Source organism: Sphaeramia orbicularis, chromosome 12 (assembly GCF_902148855.1).
Source record: "Sphaeramia orbicularis chromosome 12, fSphaOr1.1, whole genome shotgun sequence".
NCBI lineage: Eukaryota > Metazoa > Chordata > Actinopteri > Kurtiformes > Apogonidae > Sphaeramia > Sphaeramia orbicularis.
In genome coordinates this window covers 16,384,567-16,410,376 of record NC_043968.1, presented here as the reverse complement: position 1 = coordinate 16,410,376, position 25,810 = coordinate 16,384,567, and the positions used below count along the sequence as shown (strand labels likewise).

Below are 25,810 nucleotides of genomic sequence, written 5' to 3'. Positions count from 1 at the left end.
CAACGTGAGATTTACAGCACTCATCTTCTGGTGTATTATTTACAGCAGGTTTCATTCATCATGTGTCAAATGTTTTTTTGTCTCCAGAATGGGGTTGACACTAAATACTGTCTGAAGCCTCGATTAGTCATATAGTTCAGATTTTTTTAAAAATACTATGCACATATTTTCCTGTGCCTTCATGCTGCACAAATATGTGAGTATGTAGCTCATTACAGCCCTGCAAAAGCAAGGCTAAAGGTGGGTTAGACTTTTGCACAGGTTTTCCTGTTAATAATACATAATACACAGCATGTGTATATTATAAAGCAAAATCAAACTATGCTTCATTACCGTGTCATTAGTTTACATGTAAGCAGTATTTTATAGGTGTAGCCAGTCAGTGTGGCATTAATTTTAATTACTTTAAGCACCATTTTAGTTTAACCTTAACCCATAAAGACCCATAAAGACACCATCTACTGACCTACACTGTTTAATCCCTGTTGATCCGCTAATCCTATCAATCCATGTAAATAATTGGTGTAAAATACAGTTATTCGTCTTTTCATTGTCATCAGATATGACCTATTTGGACGTTCAGAGGCTCCGTAGTTACTGTGGAAACACTGTCATCTACAACACTGATCAGTAAAACCCATAGAGTTGGATCAATGACAGTGGATGGACATACTGGGTTTATGATCATTTAATGTTATATTTTGTTGAAAAAGTCACATTTTCTTCATTTTTCTGTTTCTGATATTATGATAATCAACTTTAATCTGAGCATTTATGCACATCTACATGATCAGTGAAATAAATATAATAAAATACCTGATTTTCATTGGAGAAAAAAAAAAAAGCAAAATACAGATCATAATATTACAATAAATGGTGATAAATAACTTAAATAACTAGGAAAAGTTAAATAAAGAGAAAAATTCATGTGGGAACTGACACAAAAGTAGCACTGGGTCCTTATGGGTTAAATGATGCATTGCAAAATCTGACAAACACACACTAAGGTTATAACAGATCGACCAAGAAGTTGATGTGGCTGTGAAAATATATAGGAGAGAAATATACTCTATTTTTATGAGTATTGATATAAAGCAATAGTTTGGAAATACTGCGGTACAGTAAAGAGCATTTTGCATTCCCATCTCAGCGCAGTGGATGACAGCCAGAGGTTCAGGCTTGACAGGAATAGCTGTGGATATAAACTCCTAAAACTGTCCAAGTTCACATTGTGTTCCAGTTTTGTTCTCTGGTATGACAGTCACGTCTGTGGAATTTGAACCTTTTAAACATGAAAGATGTTATGTAAAACAAGGCAAAGACTTTCCACTGTCATTCAAAGTATGTGTGAGCGAGTGTCTGTAACATTTCAGGACTGGTAGCAAATGTCAAACACGAAGCATCTAAATCTGTCACTAGAAAATACAGAGAAAATCTAAAGAAATAAATGTATGTATAGATTTTCCTTTAAGAATCAGAGTCAAACAAAGCTTGTTTCTTAAAAAGAAGTGTTTTATTTCCTTTTAACAAAGCCCAATACAGATTTGAAGCAAAAAAGGGGAACACTGGTAAATCTCAATCCAATCATTGTGTCTGGGACACCCACAAAAAAGATGAGCTTTAAAAAAAAAAAAAAAAAAAAACTAAAATCATACAACCCAGAGGGGGGCAAAGAAAAGAATGGTGCATGTTGTCCAAGAACTGCACAACATTTTAGACATTAACAAACAAAAATGTTCATTGCAGCATCTGTTGGGAGGTAAATAAGATCATCTATAAATGTCACGTGACAGATGTGGTATCTGTGACCTGTTTTAGAAGAACCAATCACACACTTCATATCAATGTGTTACTTCTGGAGGAAATACTTTGGACAAATACTTCTACAACACTTTTTTTTTTTTACACTTCGTAGTCAATTATGTCATGGCCAAAAAAACTCTTCAGTTGATTCCAGGCTGTGATGTGTCTTCCACTAGTTTTTCCCCCAAAACACACACTTCGCTTCTTTCAATAGAAGGTCCTTGTATCCAACGTGTTTTAAAGTTATTGTCCACATTTTTTTAACTGAATGTGATACAAGCAGAGGGAGGCTCGTCTTTTAAAAGTCTGGATACACACGCTGACCATTTTCCACAAACAGAATTTGTGCCACAACGAGTGACAAAGTAAAAAATTGACATGTCAGTGAAAATGGAAGCAATAAACAAAATGATATCAGCTTAAGGTTTTACAACTAATTTGTCACAAAGATAAATGAAACAGCTGGGCTGACCAGAGTACATTTAGGGGGAGAAAATATTACATCTAAATAAATAGGTGGCAGGTAGATCTATGATTGCAAATATGTCTTTAGATATTCATAATGGCATTTTGTGATCTAATTTATAGTTTGTTTTCTTTCTCCACATCAGTGAGACTAACAAGGGCGACAAACTGGTCATTCTGGTGATAAGATGTGAAAATCTAACAGTCATCTAATAAATGAAGAATCACCAGTTGCCGTTAGTTTAACAATCACCTGAATCCTGGACTTGTCAAAGTTAAAATAAGGACAGGGCGTGAAAATGCAGTTGAGCAGTGGCAAACATTTTGGGAACTTTGAGGGTTTGACTGGCATGTGTTGTCCTTTGGAAACATGAAATTACAGAAATGAGCGGATCCATCCGTGTAAACACAGTGATTTTCTGATACAGAAAAATACCAAGTGGACGATGTATATTGATCTTTAATACCAACATCCAGCAGTTGAAAACACCAGCCTGCTTCCATAGATCTTTAAGTGGGAACATATATATTTTATAACAAAATAAATCTACACTGTTGTTTTCGCGGTGATGGCTGAAAAGGTGTGTTAATACGCATCCTTCACATTGCAAATCCCATCATCCTGTTCTCAGAGTTCACGAACACTCTTCGTCCGTTTTGACAGAGAACTGCATGTCGGCTTAGCTCTGTACGAGTGTATCTGACTGAAGCGGCTCGAATACTCAAAAGGCTCTGCCTGAGAAGAGCATTAGTTTGAAGCAAAAAAAAAAAAAAAGACTAATAAAATACTCATCTTTCCATCTTTATACCAGTCCATAAAGTAATTTATAATAAAGAGTATGTTTCTATTATCATCTTTAAAAATCATAAGCAGTTTCTTTTTACTGTATCTTGGCATTTTGACACAAAATATCCTCTTGGATATTTACACAGGAAAAGATACTTTTCAAGCAATAAAACAAGCTTATATTGTGGGTTGCAACAGAATAAAACAATTCTGAAGAAATAATGGAGAAAGAATTGCATAGCAGATCAGAGTATAACTAAAAAGGAACTGATCTTTTTTGGTATGGTGCACTTTGATTCATGACTTTGCACATTTTCATATATGTACATGAAATAGTAAGTCCATTCATAGTTTCACCTGCCCACAGTAAAGATCAAGTTTACTTCTGCACTGTAATCCTCAACAGGAAGAGGGCAGTTAGTGGACCTCATGTCCATTCTGCTCTTCTCAGAAACGTCCATAGGAGTCTTTTCAAAAACAAAAAAAGGAAAAAAAAAAAATTACATTTGTTAAAAGTGCCATTTTGCTACATTTATCAGCTCATCCATGGTCTGCTACTGAACAGTTAACACGAGCAAATGTGTTACACAGCCCCCAACGTCACACAGTTTCCTGATTCTATGAGTTTTGGTCACATGGACAGTCACACACTCACAGCCGCATACACAGAAACCCTTGTGCAGAAACACACACACACACACACACACACACACACACACAGATGACGTGAAAGGAAAAAAACAAAGTAGAACAACAAAGTTGTGGCCGGTGGGTACAGATCCATCTGAAGAGTTCATCTGCTGCGCTTCAACATTCCGGCTGGTAAAGCTTTGAAAAGAACAAGCACCATTAGGAAAAGGCCTCAAATGTCCTCTGCTGGGGGAGAGTTCAGCAGTTTCCGCTTGTTTCTGTGCTCCCACAAAAAAGCAAAAGAGAAGTAAATCTACATTCAGACTCGCCGCTGCTTGTGGTCAGGCAAAGTCACTGAAATGTTCCAGGCTTTATTGCGTCTTTTCCTCTGATGTCAAGTCTTTCTGAGGCGAGAGAGCCTTGTTTTAATCACGGAGTCCAAACACGTGCATCTCCAACTCCCATGAAGCCTTTTCTTGTGTCCATGTGGGTGCGCCCAGGTCCTCACCGTCTCTGCTGGGCATAGACTGGGTATGCTAGCGTCACATTCAGAGAGTCATTGTGCTGGACCAAAGACGTGTGCTGGTAGTGAAGTACAAGTTCTTTTAATGAGCTGTAAAGGTTGTAAGGCTCGGCGAAGCCAAAACCTGAGGGGGTTTTGTTGATGACGCAGTGCTTCACCTCACTGTCCACGCTGCAAACACAGAGAGAGGACAGTGGTCACAATATGTTCTATTACTGCAGGCGCTATGTATACAGCCACCACAGACCGCTTACTTTCTTAATCAACAGCCTTGTTACAGCTCTAACTAATGTCAGTAAGCTACCCCTGAAAGGCTGGTAAACAAAAATAAAGCTTGATACGTACACAACGCTGCAGGCGTAGCACCCTGCTTTACTGCTGTCTCGAACCAGGAATGTTCCGTCTCTCTTGCCCTGGAGGAGAGCCTCCGCCTGGAGTCGATTTATGTTGCCCAGTTTCCAGGACCTTTCATCATGATGAGGAAGGTCTTCATCATCATCTACCATAGAATATTGACTGGAAAAAACACAAAGTGGGGTTTAAGTACACAAATGCATAGCATTTGATGCTTTGTTAAAATGTTTTCATGTAGATGATGCTCACTCTTCTGTGTTCTCGTTCTTGATTCCAAGCCACTCATTAAGTTTCTTCTGCCTGACTCCCTTCTGGGTCAACCACCTAGAAAAGAAAACCAGTGGACGTCAAAAACCAGGCCAGATCCATTTTCATATTCTCCAGAGAGGAGTGTATGCTTAAGTGGCAGGAGCAGCTGAGCACTGTACTTACATGAGATACTGGTCTCTGGTCTTACGGAGCTGAATGAGGTCAGGCTTGATGCTGTTCATCCTCTTGTCAATCTCTCTGTAGTCTGCCGCCTGCTTCTTCAGATCCTCTTCCAGCCGCCGCTTGCTGTCCACAATTTCACTTATCCGGGACTTCAACTTCTCGTAATTCCCCATAATTCTGAGAAAAAAGCGTTGATGAGTGTTGAACACCAACCATCAGTTTTATTGTAAACTGCAGTGAACTACAATAAAACACTCACCTCTGGATCTCCTTATCGTTTCCTTCTCTTCTGAATTTCTCGATATATTCTTTGCTGTACCGCTCTTGTGTTTGGCATTGCTCTTCAAAGATCTTTATCGTTTCGTTAAAAGCTTCTATCGCTGTGCGTTTCATTTGGATTTCCTGGAGATAAAAGTGGAACATGAGTACATGCCCTGGACATGTTGTGGTATAACTCCTGAGCACAACTCCAGTGGTACTCACTTGTGATGTTCTGGTGTATTCTTCATACAGCCTGTCGTACTCCTTGTTCTTCTCCTGGTACTGCTGGTGGTACTCACACAGCTTCCTCCCCACAGCCTCAATATTGTCTTCTTTCACCACCTGATCCTGAGGACAGATTCATTATAGGTAAATAAGAAAAAGCAGGAGCGTTATCATTTCTACTGTGCTGGTTTTCTTTGAGCTGGCTGCTTACCTGCTGGTGTTTGGACACTGGATACAGTAGCTTAACGTCTAGTTTGGGGTTGTACTGAGCCAGAGACTCATTGCGGTAGTGGTTGATCAGTTCAACAACGGAGCTGAAGGTCAGTGGATCTGAGAAGCCGTACTTCCCATCACGGTGGAATATTTTAATGAGCTTGTTGTTGCCTCCTTTCCTGTAAACAACAAGCAAAACCAGTTTAAATAACAGCCCTCAGAATAATATTAACATAACGCATAATGTCCATGAGAGTAAATGCTGTTAAAGCACTCACCTCAGAGTCAGAGTGTAGTCTCCGTGCATTTTTGTGGAGGCGTCTCGCACCAAAAACGTACCATCTGCTGTGTCCCTCAATTTCTCATTGACCTCCTCCCTTGATATGTCTCCCCAGTACCATTCAGCGTCTTGTAGAGCCATATTATTGTTCATACCGTTGTTAGTCACAGGTGTGGGCTTGGGTGGCTTTGGAGGTAGAGCTGTGTGGACAACAAAAAAAAAAGAGACATCCCATAAATGTACATTCAAGTGTAGCGATGTGTTTGGAACCTCCATGTGCTCATTTGTACTGTAAGAGTCTCAATATTGCCATGTAAACCTTTGCCAGCACTTAAATTTTATCTTTTCAAGACATTCAGGCACTTGCAGATGCTTGCACTGAGGCGCACACACTGAGGCACACACACGGCCTTTTTCCATTGATTAAATAGGACTGAAATGAAAAATGCTCCTCCTTCCAAGAGAAAGGTGGTGACAGTGAGGCAGTGGGAGGAGAATCGAAGCATGAGTCAGGGGGAATGAATTTCATTCAAGAAAAAAAGGACCTCAATAAATATTCCAAGCTGCAAACATGATGCGTGTTGCCTTTTATATTTATGAAAAAAAAAAAAAAAACAAACATTAACATTAATGTTTTGCTGGAAGATCATTTGTTTTAGAGGGAAAGTGAAGGTTAAAAAAATAAATGCAGTATTAAATATAAATAATGAAGAAAAGGACAACAAAGAATAAAGGAAAACTGAGCTCCTCTGTACTGCTTTAGTGTTTAAGAAACATACAACTGGAGATCATTTTCCCTTATTGAAGCTTTAATATAGCAGTTTAGACAAACCATTCCATGTAAGATCTGCCTTTGAAGACAAGTCTAATGACAGACACTTTTCTTTGCTGCTGTTGATCTCATAGAAACCTTAAATCTGCAGTGGCTGCTCAGTGGCTCACTCTTTGACAGTGAAGCTAGCAGTAGCTGAGCTAAGGCACCGGGCTATTTTTAACCCACAAATCTGCACTGCCTTTGTTCGGTCCCCCTGCATTAACACCCTTCCTGCTGCAATGAGCCTTGCAGGACTCATTGAGCTCATTCAGATGGTAAGCACTGCTCACTTAGCAGACTACACTTGTGACATGGCGCAACATGCACAGGTTCACAATCTGCGCAAAATCCTGCCTGCACTTCAAACACAGCACATCCTTTCACACCACATCTCACTTCCGACCTGATCACATTTAAACAGAAATGTCTAATTCTTCCAAAAAATCAGCCTTGTGAATATTTTAAAACTGTTGCCTGGAAACAGCTCCACTCCCACATTTCTGAACAGAGAGCTCTTCAATATGTGACCGACAGTAAATATACATCTCAAGAGGCTGAACAACCTGGTTTTTATTTAACTACGCAAATACACATTTGAAAAGCCATTAAAGCCAGCCTGCTCAGTAACGTGTTACATCACTTACCACAGCCAATCACGCTGGGGGTCTGTCACCAACCATTCCTGCATCTTTCATTTCCTGCGAGCGATGAGGTCATCCTGAAAGCCTGTTCCATTTTACTTCCCTGCTTCAATTCTTTATAACACTGCAGCTATGAAGTGGCCAGAGACACTAACCAGACGACTAAAATAACCCATAGTTCTCTGCAGCATCCAGTGTTATGTCCTAGTGTGCATCCATCTTAACAGCAAACGTGCAGCATCTCTCCACTAGCCGAGGGAAGGAAAAAAAGGAGCTGCAGCCTGTTCCATGCTTTTCCTCTGTCATCCCCTCTCTCTCTTTCCCTCTCACTCTCCCTCCCCCTCTCTCTCTAACTCAGCCACTCGCTCTCCTGCAGGTTGCTCAGCCCCTCCTCACTGCGTGTGTCGTGCGGCGGTTTAGTCCTTCCCACTGCTGGCACCGAAGACAAAGCCAGCTCTGCTGCAGCAGCACGTACGCAGCTAAATTATAATGCCTGGCCCGGTCAGCGTCACCCAGAGCACCAAAATACGCCTGTAATCCCACAGTGTGACACTCACCGTGACAGGGATAGCGGTCTTGATTTCCTGAGGCTTATTAAAATAGATCTGGTTCTTGGTAACATAATGATTCAAGTGGAACAGTGTCCTTCTAGGTTTGTTGGGACTCCATGTGCCCACAGAAGAAGTGAAGAGTTCTATCAGATCATACCAATGTACTAAAACTTAAATTATAAACGGCCACATCTCAATCAGCGGCATTAATTAAACTTAAATGTGTGCCTGTTCACTGTAGTCATACATTATGTGTCAGGAAAGTTTGAAGGTCTCTTTACTAAACTAAACTGAAAATCTACACCGGACTGTTAAGATTTATCAGTGTGCCTCAGAGAAATGGACAGTTATATATAAAGTCTACAAGAACAGCTCATTACTATACATCAACAGCAACTGCCAGAGGCAAATTGCTCCCTGACAGCTATGACTGGAGGCTTACAGAACAAAAACCTATTATTCTGATTCTAGACTTTCCTTAAGCAGTGGTATTTGTGTCTTACTCTGTCCATGCTCCTTTCATTACAGACTTAAGGCAGAGGCAGTAAGAACACTACTTCACTTTTGTAAATTAAAAAAATTATTCAGAACATCAACAACAAACTTACGTTGCAAGTTGTGCATGTTTTAGTGAGTCAAGAGTCTTCTCTTCGTTCCTTCTCTTTTATTCCAAACAGTTAAATTAAATCCAAAAGGTCCAAGTTCTCCAGTAAAGCTCCATTTCACAGTTCAGGCCAGTAAGAAGATGAATGTGGGTTTTTTTTTTCTTAGAAGGTTAAAGCTTTATGTGGTTCTTAATGAAATCCAGGTAATCCGCTCGGCGTGAGGCAGGTGCAACATGCGACCAGTCTAGCTGACTGCCTGCTCAGTTCCTCTTGTGAGTGCGGTTAAAGGCTCAGTCTCCTTCTACCTCCTTCTCTTCCTGAGCTCTGCTGGACTGAGGCCTGCTCGCACACAGGCAGATAGTTAATGATTAGCAGTAGCTGCTTTGGTGTCAGTGCTGCCTGTTCTGAAAGCAGCCACTCGTGCCAGCTCTGTATGTGTGTGTGAGTGTGTGCCTCTTCGTCTCTTTGGTCACTCCCTCTTTCTCTGTTTGTAAAGGAGGAGTCAGGGGGTGTTCAGTCTTATGATTAACTTGCAAAGTTTCAAATATTTGCTGAGCTGGGCACTTTGAGGCAGGGAGGACATGCAGAGATCCAGGCCAAGGGAGGACCGAGAGGGGGGAGGAGAGCGGCCTTAGAAACTGGAGGCAGCCCTCGGTTAACAAGAAGTGCTCTGTGGAGCAGGCCGACTTTCCAGCCAACCAAATCTAAGTGGGCCTTTTGTCGCTTACTTAAAATAGGCACGCAGTAACTGGGAGTAGGCACGCAGACACTATACACACTCACACACACACGGTCATTCACAGAAACACATGTACAGAATGTACATGTATGTGTGCTGTGTTTACAAAGCATGCTATCATATCATTTCTTCTCGTGAGTCCTGTTGCTATCTTTGTGACTAAAACAATTTGAACAAACATTATCTGACATCGACCTGTTTGTGAATGTGTGTGTGAAAAATAAGCTTAAACGTTTTTGGTTTTGCGTCTTGCCCGCCTGCCATTCCTTTCTATCCATCTATCCATCCAGCCCACTGCCAAACTGCTCCCGCAGGTGCAAATTACTGACAGCTGAGAGTGGCCCATGCACACAACATTATAAATAGCCCTAACAGGTAATAAAATGTTTAAACAGCCTCAGCCAGTCCTGGGCCTCTGGGCCAGCCAACGACAGTGCTTTTAACTAGCACTGTAAAAACATAACGATGCCACGCAAGGCAGTGCACTCACACACCACCAGACTGGCAGCATCTACTGAGACCACCACCACTGTACCAGCCATGAAATCGGACTTTGTGCAGTTCAGTTTGACATATGACCTGCTAATCACATCGCCAAAGAAATAAAATCTGGTCTGAGAAAAACCAGAGCATCATGCAAGAGTTTATCAACAGATTTCATCTTCCTTCCCACGCATGTGTTATGTGAAAATTAAACAGTAACCACCCTGATGATTTGTTTGATGATTAATAATGAAAATTGCTGCTACAATTAAAAGCCAAACACAAAAAACTACATAATCACACTACAAATGTATTTAAAAAACAAATGCAGTATTTCATTGAGTATTAATTTACAAAAAAAAAAAAAAAAGACATCTGAAACATTAAAATAGTCCGGCAGACTTCCTCATTTAGCTTAAGCTACCATTGTTGTGTAACAAACTTGACCAAGAAATATGCAACAATTAGAGAAGACAACACTCACACCACACACCCACACAGGTACTTACTCATATAGCTATCAACTGTTTAATAGTTAACTATAGAATTTATCCTATGCAAACAAGTAGCTGGAAGTCACAACACCTTTCTTTAAGCTATTCTTAGATCACGTCTGAGGGTGTTCAGCTCTTAATCTGCAGCGATTCAGTCCCTGAAGAACACACATCCACGTTCTGAAATGGTGCAAAAAGTCCCTCCATCCAAATTGTATGAATGCAATACAAAGCAACCACTGTATTTTTCTTGAATTACATAACTAATGCCCTAGGTTGATGCAGATTGGCTAAACAGCACTCCGCATTGCTAAACAGACCCACAGCAAATACATTTTAAGACAAAAGCAAAGTCAAGCAGAAGTGAAAGTGTAAACTACCTGGAGCTGCTTGGCTGTCACTCCATTCACTGGTCACAAGAACCTCAATGATCTTGACATGAGCATCCAGGCTTGGTTCACAGCTGCGTGGGTGGAAAAAAGGCAAGTTCAATAAACTGTACGTTTTATTTAAAGCCAGGTGACGGATGCTGCTGCTCTGCTTGTCTGTGCTGGTTTCAATCTGATGGCAATTCGGGCTTAGCTTTTTTTTTTTTAATTGCAATGCACAGCTGGTAAGTAGAAAAGCTTCAACCTATATCCATGTGCAGCTAAAACCCATGAGTGCCTAGCTGCATTCTGACAGCATTTCATGTGTGTGTGTATGGATGTGTATGTGTGAGTGGGTGCATGAATGTGTGTCTGCAAGTGTGCATGTTTGAGAGTCTGTGTGTCACAGTATTGCATGACTGAGCCTGCACACTTGAGACTGTCTGCTGCCTGAGTGTCTATCTTTGACAAACCAGACTGTGCAGAATTGAGGCGTGCTGCTCTGACACCCACCTGGTGGCCTGTTGTCTGAAAAACACAGGGCTGAAGATCTCGCCCAGGGCTCTGGCGCTCAGAAGGTTCTTGGAGCTGTTTTGGCACACCCTAGCGAAATGCCTTAGCAGACACTGGAGAGTGAGCCAATACTGAGGAGGCAGGCTCTGGGTGCTGGCTAGGCGACGTAGCAGCTGGCCACATTCCTCAGGATTCACCACCTCTGTTGAAACAGACGAGAATGACCGTGGGGTCAGTGAGACGTGAAAAACTGATCCTGCGTTAAACTCTTCTTCAACTGAAGAGGAGCATTAAATGAAAAGTTCTTTTAAACAATGAAGAGATGGAAAAAGGCATCATGTGCAGATAGGTCTGAAAACCACAGAGAGACTGTGCGGTTGACAATGAGCGTAAGGTACACTGGCAGGTGATTGGCTGCTCAGAGATGCTAGAGATACACTTTCAGGCTTGTTTTAGTTCCTATTAACCACAGATATCCTGTTTCTGGCCTTGTGACAGCAAGAGAATGCAGTCTGACAGAGCAATGAGTGAGAGAATTTTGCTCTTGCTTGCAACAGACACAACGTTGGGAGAATGTGACATAATACACTGATTATATACCACATTCTTAGCAAAGACAGAACAAGAAATGCTGTAAAAAAGCCAAAATAAACAAATGTAAGTAAGAGTTGAGGGGCACGAACAAGGTCTTGTGGTTTCAGGTTCAAAGTACTGAATGTTCAATGCTCCCTGTAGTGGCGCAGACGTACATTACGTCACAACTTCTGCTTTAACACCGACTTTATAGTACATGAATCATCACAGAAACTAAGGTAAAGGTATTTGCTCTCACCTTTGGCAGTGTGGACCATTTGAGTATATATTGCAGTGGGGACTATGGGCTGCGGAAGGTCCTGCAAGTACCTCCGCAGACCATCACACAGGATGGGAAGTTCGATCTGATCCAGGTCAGCTGTGGGAGGATCTGGGAAAACATACACATACCCACATAAGTAAACAAACCGTACATGCAACACACCCAAGTATTTTTCACACGTTCAGCACTTTTCAACTGCTTTCTGCTTTTATCCCAGAGTGCGAGGGTGACATAATGCTAGTTTCCCCTCACACTATTAATGAATGCATCAAGCAAAGAGCATAAAGCTGACAAAGGGGGATACAAAAGCTGCTTACCACAATCATAATACTGCCTGACTTCAAGTCCACCTCCAGCAGTAAATGTTCGATATAATGTTGGGTTATCCAGACCTGCAAGTAAGAGTGAAACATGGTTTTAGTACTTATTCAAAATACCAGGAGGTTCTTGTGGTTCTGTTTAACAAGGTTAAACAAAAGCAGATTCAGTATTAAGAGGCGCATTACAATACAGTGATGTGCAAGTGCGTGTCAAATTGAGTGATTTTAAGTTGTCTGTGGAGCTCACCTTTCCTCTCGATAGCTTCCAGCAGTCTGGCCATTAAAGGTGGAGCCGTCTCTGGAAGGGAAAACTGCTCTGTCAAGTCCAGCAGACAGAAGCCTGGAGGAAAGAGCAGATTTCTGTGATTAAAATAGGGTATATGCTGTGCTGACGTACATTTATGCTGTGCGCTTCATCTGATGCATGACAATGACCTACTGGATATAATTTCAACTATTTAAAACAAGACAATCCTTTGCAAACAATGGAAATCAAACAACATTCAATCTACATTTCTGTATTAAGCCGAGATTAAACTGCTGCTACGTTCATGATGATGAATGCAACAAATTTCATCTGCATACCTACAAGTAAATGGTGGGAGAATTTACTGTACATCTAAAATAAAAGGACCATACTGGTAAAACAGTAGAAGCTGTTCTTGACTCGAAGCCTAAACATTTGTCATTTCTCATATATGAATATCTTTTAGTATATGAAATCACAGGAAGGCTTTGTTTGACTTGCTGTTAAATTTAGCCACAACAAGTTCACAATCATAGCTTCAAGACCTCTTTCAAAACACTATGACTCCAAGCAGATTTCACTTGGCCCACTTCTTTAATGTATAATGGCATCAATGTGTTTATTATGTACACAATCTACAGGACATTTTGCATTTCATATTGGCCCATTTTAATATCAGAGTTTAAACAGAACACAAATGAGACTGATGAACTACCTTTTCTGGTAGTTAAATTAGGTGTGTGCCCCTGTGCCGGTCGACAGAAGTTGTGATGAAGGTCTATGTGACATTCAACAGCCAGGGCTGCAATTAATCCGAACCAACAAGGCGTCATTGAGTGTGTAAGTTATGAACTACTGAGAACTTCAAAGCCAGCAGGTACAAGACCAAACCCCTGCCTTCAAGAGTAAAAGATGAGTATTTACAGCAGACTGATTCAAGAACAGAAGGTGCTGAGCACTAAAGTTAGGGCTTGGTGGACTGGGGAACTAAGCAAATAGCCTGTGATATGAGGTAAGCCAGGTCTGAGTTTTTCCTTACATTTTCTTTAGAACTTTGTCCCCAGGTGTGGACATGAAAGGATCAAGGGGCTGGCAGGGATTTTATTTGGATTTGTGAAGGTGTATTTTGAAAAGGCTCTTTTCTGAAAGGCTCAACTGTTCAGCAGAGTGTGCACTTTCAAAATGCTCAGAAATTATGAATGGAACCTTTCTGGAACCACTTTTTTCTAACTTAAAATTATTACTTTTTCAAAAAAAAAATCTGGCAGAGACAGGCATTTGCAGGTGTCATTGATCCTAAATGCCAGTCTGAGGAACTAACCTCTTCAACCAAAGAGTGTTCAATCAAGCAAATAATGAACCACTTTATCCAAATCCACATCCTCTTTGGCTAGCATGTTGCGTGTGAAGAAAGTGGATTGACAAAATCCTTCTAACCACTGAACACACAGAACTCCATGTAGGACAACTGCTCATCTGGAAGACATTATTGGAACTGCAGAGAAGGAGGGGGGTTTTCTCAGAAGTAGTGAACTCTGAGATGGAACGCCAAAGTTTCCCTAAATAGAGATTGAGACACGCAGTGCTGCCATTGCACACCTTTAAGTGTAACCTTTCTCCCAGCTGAGATATCTAACACGGCTGCCGTTCTGCATCCAATCTTTTTCTGAGAACTGAATTCATAACCTGGAGTTAAATTTATACCCTTGCACACTCATAAACTCATCCAATCAAAAAGTTAACTAACCATAACTTCTTCATATAAGTGTAGAGGTGAGCAATTATGGAAAACATTACTGACAAAATGTGGCCAAGTGCAATGTCCAGAATGCACTGGAATTTTTTGACCTACATAAAATGTCTAGCAAAATAAAAAATCTATTTATAAATGAAGCATTGTGATCCTACAAAGACACCATGTATTCTCTAGATGTAATGGATGACACTTGTTCAGTGTAGACCACGGGGGGGGGGGGGGGGTAAATAAAATGCAAAAATTACAATTCTCCCGAAAACCACAACTTGTATTGCCAATGCAATATATGCCAAAATAATCACAATGTAAAAGAAGAAATAACAGGTGACACCCCTATGTTGCATATACAGACACAAAGGATTGACTGTGCATGTCTTCTATCAGTTGAGCATAGCAACTAAAACAAGATGCTTCTTCAAAAAGACCCAGCGCCTTGTGTTTATTTACTCTCCATGGCTGGCCTATGAGTGACACGGAGCAGGCTGAGATAGAGTTGCTTCTTAGTACTGTCGACGATGTGATAGTTTCGGCACCAATGGAATTGTATCAAGTGGCAGACAAAATATGACAGACATGTTTCCAGCTATCAGTGATGGTTCCTGAGATGTCTTGGCATAAGATCAAACAATCAATATGTTCCAGGTCAAAGGTATCCATGGAAATGAAAACTGAAGAAGATTTAACAGCCACAATGTTTTTTTTTTTTTTATTCTGCTAATAATGCTACCAAAAACTCAATGGCTTCGATCACAGTCACACAAATACAGTATTTATAGCTAGCTTCACAACGTTGTTCAGAAATGTTTAGAATTGGCACAACACATAAACTGATTGTACTCAAGTCTTTTTTGTCTGCAATCACTAAGCATGGACATGTCAAAATAGCCAAACACTGTTTAAGTGCAACATGACAAAGGACACGATGTACTGATGTTGTTTTGCCTGGTTAATAACAGGTGATGGCCTATGAACATCAACACACACCGTTCAAATTCTCTTCCTGTACTCAAAGATGGTTTCTGTGGCAACTGGGGAGAAACGGCAGGGGCCCCTTGGACGTGTCTCCACAAGCCTGCGTGTTTGGCAGACCTTCTCATGATATCCCAAAAGGTCTCAGCCAGTCACTAGTCAGTCAGACAACCGCACGTTAGGGAAGTTGATGCAGCTGCCACTGGTGCTGCTGTGGTGTGGGGGACAATCTCTACGGCTTAAACGGTATGTCTGAACCGAACGAACCACAGACTGTGGGCAGGACAGGCCTGGGGCTCCACGGACATACTAAAGATAGCATACACTTTGGATAAATTTAGAAGGCCTACTCAAGTAACCAGCATTTTCAGGTTATGCCATTTCTTCTCGTCTGACAGAGGTCTGGTTGAGGCATGTCAGTAAAAACTGATAACCAATGGAAAGAACAACATACCAAACTGCACCCAAGAGCATAGAGCAGGAAGAAGAAAATCTGTCATGAAAAATACTAAATACTGAAGTTTAGAGATGCACACCACTTTTTACATAAAACTGAACAAATAATGAACCAAACACAGTACTATTCAGTGTTCAGTTGCTTAATAAAGATGTTTTAATCATATTTGTATGGGATGCCATCATATCCTTGAACAAGCTTTCACAAGGTGTCAATGAATACTACAGCTTGAGCTCAAATAAGTCAGAAAGGGAGGGCAATGTCTCCTCCTGCAGGAAGAACAATGTACTGCAGAGTCTGGGTGACGGCCAATGAGGAGGCTGTTGCTACAGCTTGACAATTAACCCTATAAAGTACAGAGCATAAATGAAGCACAAAACCCAAAACAAATATCCACAGTTTCTTCAAGAGCAACTGTCTGTGAATCAGTCATCACCATACAAACTGACAAATGGACATAGGAAACACTTACAGAGTTGGATTACCTTTACAGAGCTACAGTGTTTCAACACATTTCATCCATTCTAACTTTAAAGAGCGTTTACATTAGATATCTTGCTCTACTGCAAACTGAAAGGGTTGTGCATGGTTCAGTAAAATCTAAGATGCTTAATATGCGATACTGATAAAGCAGAAGTTTCGATGATCCTTCCTCACACCCTATCCAACTGATCAGACTGATCTGAAAACACATCACTGAAATTTAATATAGAAATGGACAGACAATTAAGAGGAGAACCACATCAGTGTTCTGGTTCATCATTTAATTAGTAAATTGAATAGAAAATCTATTCTGTATCTCGTAAAGTTATTTCCAGAAATGTTAAAAAATGAATTCATCAACAGCGCTATTAAAAGTATATCAGCCTTTAAAAACTTTTACTTAATGTGTCCTCCAACCTAAAGAGCAGACTACCATCAGATAATCTGTGATATCGTCATCAAAAACAGACGCTGCTCCAGATTAGAGGAAAGGTCTTCTCATTCCTCCTAAAACTGATTTTCTCTTCTGTGTTTCTTCACTCCCCAAAGAGATTTAGACAAAAACAAAAGATGCAGTGAAGGGGTCGCAATACACAGAATTGGGGTGAGTTTTCCTTAGTCAAGCAATCATTTAGGGTTGTGGTATATGGTAACAACATGTATCACAATACAGTCTTTCTTCTGTAAACTGAATGAAATGCTTTCAAATAACCGTGCTACAATTCAAACATGATTACTGTCATCTTTTCTCTGGAACTCCATGCCAACAATTCAAGTTTAGATTTACTGTTAGTGTTTGTGTGTGGAAAAACAAATGAGTATGACTTGCAACACAACAATATACACAACAGAGCATAGTCAGTCGTGTCAATGATTACAAAGTCAACAGATGGACAACACTAAGAGAAATGTCATTTGCATAATTGCTTCTAACTCATTTTCCAGCTTCTGAGGCTAGCACAACAATGTGACATCACCTCATACATCAACCTTCTTCTCACAATGTTTAACTACCTGTTATTGCCAATAATTTCTTTCTCTTTGTCCCGTGAAGTTTTTTTCTTTTAACAAAGCCGATAAATGGCTGTTCTTCATTAGGTGTACAGTTTGTGTACAAAAACTGTATAAACTACAATTAAGCTTTTACTATACTATTAGCATAAAATTGACCAAAAAAGATGATTAAATTGTTAATGACCATTATTTGTGCATCAAGTAATCATCAACTAAATATCTCTATCATGAGAGCCATTAGTGTAGTGTGAAAAACACTACATCATTATCATCACAAAATAGACTGAACACTAAAAAGTAACATAATAAGGAAAAGCCAAAATATAAAATCTTGAAGACAGCAGGACTTTTGTAGCGATCCTCTAATCTATCTCCTTCAAAGCATTATGTAACGCCACACCTCCACAGCACGAGGCTTACACAGTACGTACACTGGCCTGTCCACCTCCCCCTCCTGTTCCTTTAATAAATCACATATTTCAAATACCTTTTCTGTGTCCCTTGACTTTAGGGTTCTCACTAATCTCACCTTTTAACTCACCCATTACTGCGTCTCCCTGCCTTGGTCCCTCTCTCTCTCCGTCTCTCTCTCTCTTTCTTAATCCTGCTAGCAGACATGCTCTTACACCAGTAAAGAAGATTTGAAAATGCAGACTTCAGCCTCTGAACACAATCAAGTAATGAAATAGTTGCACACTTTCATGCTCACAAAACCACTTCATCTAGATTTACACATTAATGCATTTTTACAAAGAACTCAAATTACATTGTTGATTTTATAGAAGCCCTAAATTACAAAAACTAAAATAAAAACTATGATATTAGTTAAAATAGTTATAATGTGTGAAGGTTTTCTAACAATCTGAGAAGCAAAGCAAAGAAACGACACGACCACTGATCATTTGACGCATGTAACAAATGAATTAGTTGACAGATTTCTTGAGTGACTTGGTTAGATGAAGAGTTTTGACATCTACTGCATGTGCCTGAACATGATAAATACATTAAGTCAACTTCTGTCTTTTTTCCCTTGTGTTCCGAGGACTCTAGAAGATGTTCGTGTCCGTTGTCATGCTCCTGTTGAAAAATTGCTGACACTTAAAGAAAACTGCACAGACATAAACAAAGAGGAATAACAGGAATCATGAGGGAAGTTCCATCTACTCTCCTCAGCGTTATAGCATAATGTCATAAACTATGAAGAACAAAAAATATATTTAAATCCAGCTTGAGCATAATGTTCATATACAGATTTGCTGCTGCCCTTGCCCCTACTCATTCTAATGTGGGCAATAGAACAGACAAATTTTAACCTTTTAAATCAAACAAACATACCAAAAACTGACTGGTATTCCAGAGCAGTACACCTTCCAGACCTAGTTATAACTACCTACTACTTAAAAAGTCAACTAAAGCTGTATTAGACAGATCAGCCTCACAGCAGCAGTACAGACACTGACCACAATGGTGGCGTACAACAGGAATCGCTGGGGTCCTATTCAGTGTGCAACCATTTATTGTCCAGCTGCATTGTGCACCAAGTTACTGCAATCAGCACTTAGCACAATACTGATTCATCACAAAGCTACAAATCAGTCTACCGTGCAGTCTGTGTGCACCAAAGAAGCGCCAACACATTCCTCATCCCAGCTGCCTTTTAGTTCTACAGAGAACACCACATCAGAGCAAACTATCATGGCATAAAACTTCAGCTGTGTTCACTCTGCCATTAACTTAGGTCAATGTAGTCATCTTTCCTGTCTGGCAAACAGAGTGTAAGGATATAGTAAGCTAAAGAAAAACCAATGCTGCTATGTGCCTGATTTAAAAGATAAGTGTAGCACTTGCAGAGGAAAATCAACAGTTCTGACAGAAGGAGTGCTCAATACAGCAGATGTGAGCCTGAATTTGAGAGAGGCCCACAGAAGGAGAGCTACATTATCTCAATCTCCAGCTATGCAGAGTACTCTCCATGCAACAATCTCCCTAATACAGCCAACTCTTCTCCTTTCATCATAGACTCCACTCACTCTATTGCACAATATCACTAGCAATAAACACACATTTATGCGTTTGATTCATAGTTAAACAAGCCAATATTAGTATTCTGCATTACCTATGGCACCTTTTCATAGAAATAACTATTGTAATTTAAAGGTACATGACTGCTGAACACATACTGATAAGCCCCAGACAAGTGAGAGGAGATACTCTGATAGCATAAAAATATTTCCTTCAACAAGACTGAGCATGCAGACTGAACCCTGTGAGAGGATGTAGAGTAACAACCAGTTATTCATACTTTTCTCTCTACCATTTAGAAGAATGCTTGCTGAGACTGACTGACGGATAATGACAAGCAATTACAGGATTTTCCCTAGGTTTGTGGAAGGCTTTGGTGGTGCGCTGGCGTTTTGCGTTATTTGTCTAAAAACTATGCATTTTGCATGACACTGGACTTTTATTATTACAATATGTAGAAGATAGCTGAGAAAATCTGCTCATTAATGTAGAAACCAAATCCTTGAAATAACAGAAAACAGCTCTTAAAAAGCCATTTGCGAGTCCATTCAGGTTAATATGGTGTCTGTTCTCTAGCATGAAAACCAGAAGTTTTCTGTAATTTGCTACTTCAAAAACACATATGGTGTGTGTGCATAATTCATAAAATGGGAAACTCCTGAATTAAGTTCACAAAATTGAACGCTGAGAACTCAAAACACTTACATTCACATTTTATCATAAAAATGCATGTTCCTAATAATCTTGACATGCACAGCAAACCAAAACTTTATTTTAACTTTATTTATAATTTTGCAAATCAGTCTGCATTCTTTGTCATGTCCTTAAGGTCTGCATCTGCTTTGTTGCGAAACAAATCATTGCCTCTAAATTGTTCAAAGACTAAAATTATGTGACAAGTAACAAAAAAGCTGTGAAAATAGACTGCAGGAAGCATGGCTGTGTTTCAATATGAAGTCAAACAAGCAAACGGATCTCAATCTCCAAGTTCCTTCTGCGTAGCGGGGCCAAACACATGTATATTCTTTCAACAGAGAGGCCCAGAAAAGGAGCAACACTTTAATGTTAAAAAAAAAAAAAAAGGCAGAGAGCTGGAATGAGGCGGAATAGTTTCCCAGCCCAGCCCTCTCTTTCTCTCTTCCACATCTGCTACACTCATGTAAACCCCTGTGGCTCAGAGAGGAGAGGCCCCTTTCCAAACCTCCATTCTCCACCTCTTTCCCCCTACCAGAGCTGACTGTAGGAACTATCAAAACATTAAAAAAAAGGGTGGGGGGTAAGGAGTAGGAGGAAGGGAGCAAGATCCCTTGGTGGTGGGTAATAAATCACAAACACTGTGGGAGCAACAAGAGCACAGCCTCCATCACGGAGCCCTCAGCCCCTCTTCAAAGCCCCCTTGAGCATGAAGGGCCCAAGTCCCTCCCCGAGGCTCCCCCTTGCCTAAACCCCCAAGCTCCCCTTCAGTTCTGATCCTTTTGCACACTATCCCTTACACTGACCCTTTAGCTAGCACGGAGGCTCTCTCTCCCATACCCACAACCTCAGGGCCCCTTCTCTCCCCCTCTCTGTGGCTCTCATAGCCCAGGACACAGAGACTTTTCTTCTCCCAGTGCTACATTCACACTCGCTCCAGGCTCAGCACTGCCACTCAACCACGACACAGCCATTCAACACATGCCCCCTTCATACAGCTCCTCTCTCACCCAGCAAACCACAGCAAAGAATTTCACAATCGGACCACAAAGGGCAGAAACTAGAAACCTGGCAACTACAGCTGCTCTTTAGGTGAGCAAAAAGTTTTATGTTCTCATTCAGGAAAGCCAACTGTGTCTTTAAACTGGCTGTTGTAATTGTAGTTCAGAGCTGTGGCCTGAACAGTAACTCCGATTTAGATTTAGTTTTGTGCGCCTCCATGTTGAAACGCAACAAGAAAATAAAAGAACAAAAGGTATAGAAAAAGGTGACCTGAATCCATTTCTAAGGACAACACAGCTACCGTTACTTTACTTATAAATAATATGTGTTAATAGTAGTATGTGCAAATATGTACCAAGATAAACCAAAGCAATGAAAAGAATAATCTGTCTCATCACTGGTAAGGGAATTATATCCCCTTAAGATGGGTCCTGAGGAGAGACACAGATGATATCCCCTGCTTGCAACATATGGCTAGTACAAGATGCTCTGGTGTACTATAGCCTGAACACAACCCAGCACCATTGTCCAGAGGGATTGCACTGCAGTTCACATTTAGTGCAGCTGTACAGTACTGAGCACAGCTACTTGTTATCAAAGACTGCGAACGTCAGCAACTTTCTTACTTTAGCAACTTGTATCTAGATCTTTGTTGCAAGTCTGTATTTTCACAGCATAATTTAGCAAATGAAATCTTGACTTTTCTGCTTCATTCCATTATCACAATGACCAACGTTAATCCAATTCTCAGGCTTCATTCTCACTGAGTTTCAAGTGCCATTCAACACTAACTCAGCTTCATTCAGTACTTAAAATCCAGAGTCACTTTGAATTTATTCAGAAATGCATGAGTATCATATGCAGTTTAAGATACATTTACACATACTGCTGTCTGCAGTGGAACGAGTCAAACAGTGATAAATTTGTCGTAACATGTAAACATGTGACACTACAGTTTAAAACTGTTTAAACAGTAATCTCTTTTATGGTAGATGAGTTGACCGACTTTATTCATCATTACATGAAGGGAAAAAGAATGTTTTGTATACCCAATTACAAAGTATACCAAACATTCATCCCCTCAGTGACACTGAATTCCACTGTAATAGACTACAAAATATGATTCAACTAGTTCTGTACAGTTTTTAGGTAAACTACATAAATAAATACTTTTCAGTTATGCTGGATTATTGTAATTACTGTCTGATAAGTGATCCAAAGCAGCATTTTATTTCCCTGCTTCCATCTCACTCACTGCTTGCTTCCTGTTCTTAATTTAGATAAAAAAAAACTAAAAGAAGTTTCTCATTGTTGTTAAATTAAAACAACAACAAAAAGCAAATGTGACAGACAGAAAAATATTGTCATCTGGTGTGAAACTCACCTTGATCCGAGTCCGAGTCTGCCTCCGCCTTGAAGGAGCCTGGAGCTACAGGTAAGGGTCTGAGGGGTCTTGGCTTGGGTGTGGGGGGAGAGATCCATTTTTTTCCTATGTACTCGACATATGTCCCAGGGAAGTCCCCTTTTTCCTGAGTGGTTTCATTGAAGCCAGGCAGCCAGCCAATCTCCTCTGGCCTCTGCTCCAGCCCATCAGTGTACCCAAGTGCCACCAGAGCTCCTTTACTCACTAATAAAATATCACCCACATGGAGATCAATGTCTTCCTCTCTTTCCTTCTTGTATTCATAAAGCGCTCTGTACTGATATCCTTCCGCACTCATTCTGATCACTTTGTGTCACAGTGTTCCTCTGAAGACGAGCCCCTGACTTGATAGCAGTTCAACAAGCAAAGTTACTTTTCAGGTTTCTCTAAGAATGCCTTTAGTCCACATACACATTTACAAGTTAAAATTACTTAAACGTGCAGATGTCCAACCAAAATATAGTGCTCTTCAGTTCTCTGGAATCATCTAGCTTGTCTTCATTCTTTCACAGTTCCTGTTTCTTCTGAATGATTTGCACTTCTCTTGGTGTGCTGCCTCACAGTATGTACCCATCAGTAAATGGCCTGCAGCTGTGATCTTCAGAATGCAGACCTGTAAGATGAGAGTGCAGGCCATTTGTAACATGTTGCATAAGACAATAATATCTCACTCATAAAGCGGCATGCTCCAAGACCGAGCTTACACGACAAAATCATACAAGAACGTCAATGATTTGTCTAAAACCCACTGTAAAATTTCATCAAATACATAAATTAAATATATACACAGTAAGATGTACACTAGGAATACACAGTACGCATATAGCCAAGAATTTACAATACACTTCACTATTCACTGTCAATACTGATGTAGTTTAATAGTTTGTTACACAGTATTCTAATGCTGTATAGCTATTTATTCAATTGTACTTTAAGGTGACTCCTACAACTACTCAGTCACGTACATAGCTGATGACAAATCGCTTTACTATGCCTCAATGAACTGAATTGCGTTCTCAGCACACTGGATCAACTTCGGTGTTCCTAAGCCAGCGTGGTGGCTAACATTAGCATTATCCGTGACAGCGTACATTCACAGAGCTGTCACTTATTAAACGACTTTTATAGGCATCTCCTGTGAATGCTTAGCGTTCGAAAAAGATGTTAGACCCCTAGCTTGTGCACTTTTGATACGTTTGCACGATTGCATGCTATTCTACAAAAGTTTTAGAGCGACTAAACGCAGTAACGCACCATGTCTGAAGAAATGTCGAGGGAGCATAATTGCTGCCAGCTAGCTAGTACACGTTAGCCTGCTAGCTAGTTGGCGTTAACGACTGGCCTTAGTTAGCCGTCTGCTGGAAATACACTCGGATTTAACATCACTTTGCGATACTAACTTGACAAAAGTAAATGACGGAGGCAAGTAAAGTTATAATAAAACGAAAGGGAAACACCAGACAAAAGAATCGGCAAGTTGTAGTCTTGGTATTTAACTCAAGGGCAAAAAGTATTTTAAGATATAGATAACTTAACGCTATGTTAACTAGCTCTACCTTCTAATGTTCAGTTTTTGTCTCCTTATTTCTAAATGATAACTTTATTTTTAACACTACTTCTAAACCACCCTTTGATAGCTGTTTTAGCTAGCTTAGATAGCAGTGAGGATACATACGAGGTCTGCAGGGATCCACAGGCGAGTCCACCGAGTCTTCTTCTTCCAACTAAAACGCTTCTACTTCGTGAAACTTCAGAGTTGTAGTGTAGAACCAAAAAGGTGCAACTCTGTAAGATCCTTTACAAGCACATTTGAGCACAAAAAGTCATCCGCTTGGGGTTAAATCCGGTTTAACAAGCTGTACAAACTGTTACAACCCACAGATCGTCGACATAACGGCACCGTTTCGCCGTCCCGAACAAACCCTGCCTTGAACGTCGACTCAACGGCCAGAGAGGGCCAGGACCAAGGCACGACCGCTCATTGGTTCAGGTCTATGTCAATCATTTACGTCTTACAAGCGAGCCAATCAGTGTGCCTGCAGTGGCGGACACTCCCACCTCATGTACTCTGGCACGCAACATGAACCACGTATGGAAATTACATAACTCCTGCACGCAATCTGTATAGTAAGCCAACTATGGCTCTTCTGATCAATGATTTCAGCACCTTTTCATGTAAATTTATATTTAGTTAATACAGACCATTTTGAGCATAAAAAATGTTAGAGCTATCATAAGATCTGATGTTCTGCCAAGTGTTAAAAGATTGACAAACGACAGAGTTTAGATTGTAGTATCACTGACAAACAAACGTTTTTGTGTTTATTTTTTTCCATGCTTTCATAAAATGTTTCTTTTGAATACCTGTTAATGTGTAAAGCAAGGGAATGGGTATAAACGAAGTACAACAGCAAAGCACATAATCATGTTCCAAGTTTTTTATTGTGTCTTTTTACAATAAATCATTACATGTTCTCAGTGTGGAAGCTCCCCAAATCTTACAGGCTCACCATCTGAGGCACATGTCTGTGAATGTGGGTGGCCTAATTATGGTAGGGAAAGAGGGCTGGCTTGTAGAAATCCCCTATCAAGTGTAAACCCTACTGTCCCGGCTGTGCTAAAAGAAGCTGTAAGCAGCTTTGTGCCAGAGCTCGGCCCTTTTAAGTGCTCAGCAGTCACATAGGCATCAGTGGCCTTCATCACTCAGAAAAGAGGAAGGACTGTAGAAAACTGGGGAATCTGTGTTGAAATCAATAGTGACTAACTTCAAATTGTGCTGTAACATCATATGACGCTCAGACAAAATGCACCATGACATATCTCCTTGAACCGCATTAACGCATTTGCCTTAAAATTCAGTTCACAACTATTGCAACAGCCTGTTCTCTATCATCTAACAGTTAATTCAGCAAGAAAATAGAACCAAATTGTCTTATGCTGTGTTTGTGTTTGATGTACAAAATAAGATCTATGTTTCTTTCTTTCACTCAACAGACCAAACTGTGCTCAGTGTACAGTGCATATTGCAGACAGGATTTCACATTTCTAGTCCAGATCATGAAATTAAAATTTGAGCCACCAGACCATATAATCCCTATTCTGCCAGCACACACCTCACCCCCCCTTTATTAAATAGTCAGGCTCTGGTGACCCATCTGCTATCCTGGAGTTACCCAAATTACACCTCTGCTAGATTCTCAGACAGAAAATGTAATGGATTGGATTGTTAATATTTTATAACTTCAGGTTGAGAGTAGGACATTACATAAAACTTGCCCTGAACTTTGCCTTGCACAGTCTGTATTGCATAAAGTAACCATGTTTTCAGATATTTCCTTCACTTCTTGCAGTTGGTTAATCTTCACTCAGTAAGCTATTCATTAACTT

At 40.4% G+C, this 25,810-nt stretch overlaps 1 protein-coding gene across 1 annotated transcript; it reads right to left on the bottom strand.

Annotated features, from left to right (window-relative positions):
- Positions 1–1,494: 1,494 nt before the first annotated feature.
- Positions 1,495–24,355, bottom strand: pik3r1 (phosphoinositide-3-kinase, regulatory subunit 1 (alpha)). Its single transcript, XM_030148491.1, has 15 exons — positions 24,099–24,355; positions 22,385–23,036; positions 12,605–12,697; positions 12,355–12,429; positions 12,014–12,145; positions 11,182–11,383; positions 10,681–10,763; positions 5,972–6,173; positions 5,692–5,872; positions 5,478–5,603; positions 5,254–5,396; positions 4,995–5,171; positions 4,812–4,886; positions 4,554–4,724; positions 1,495–4,379 (listed from the first exon to the last, which is right to left on the bottom strand). The coding sequence occupies exons 2-15, from the start codon at positions 22,719–22,721 to the stop codon at positions 4,190–4,192; spliced, it is 2,187 nt and encodes a 728-aa protein (XP_030004351.1). The 5' UTR covers positions 22,722–23,036; positions 24,099–24,355; the 3' UTR covers positions 1,495–4,189.
- Positions 24,356–25,810: the final 1,455 nt, after the last annotated feature.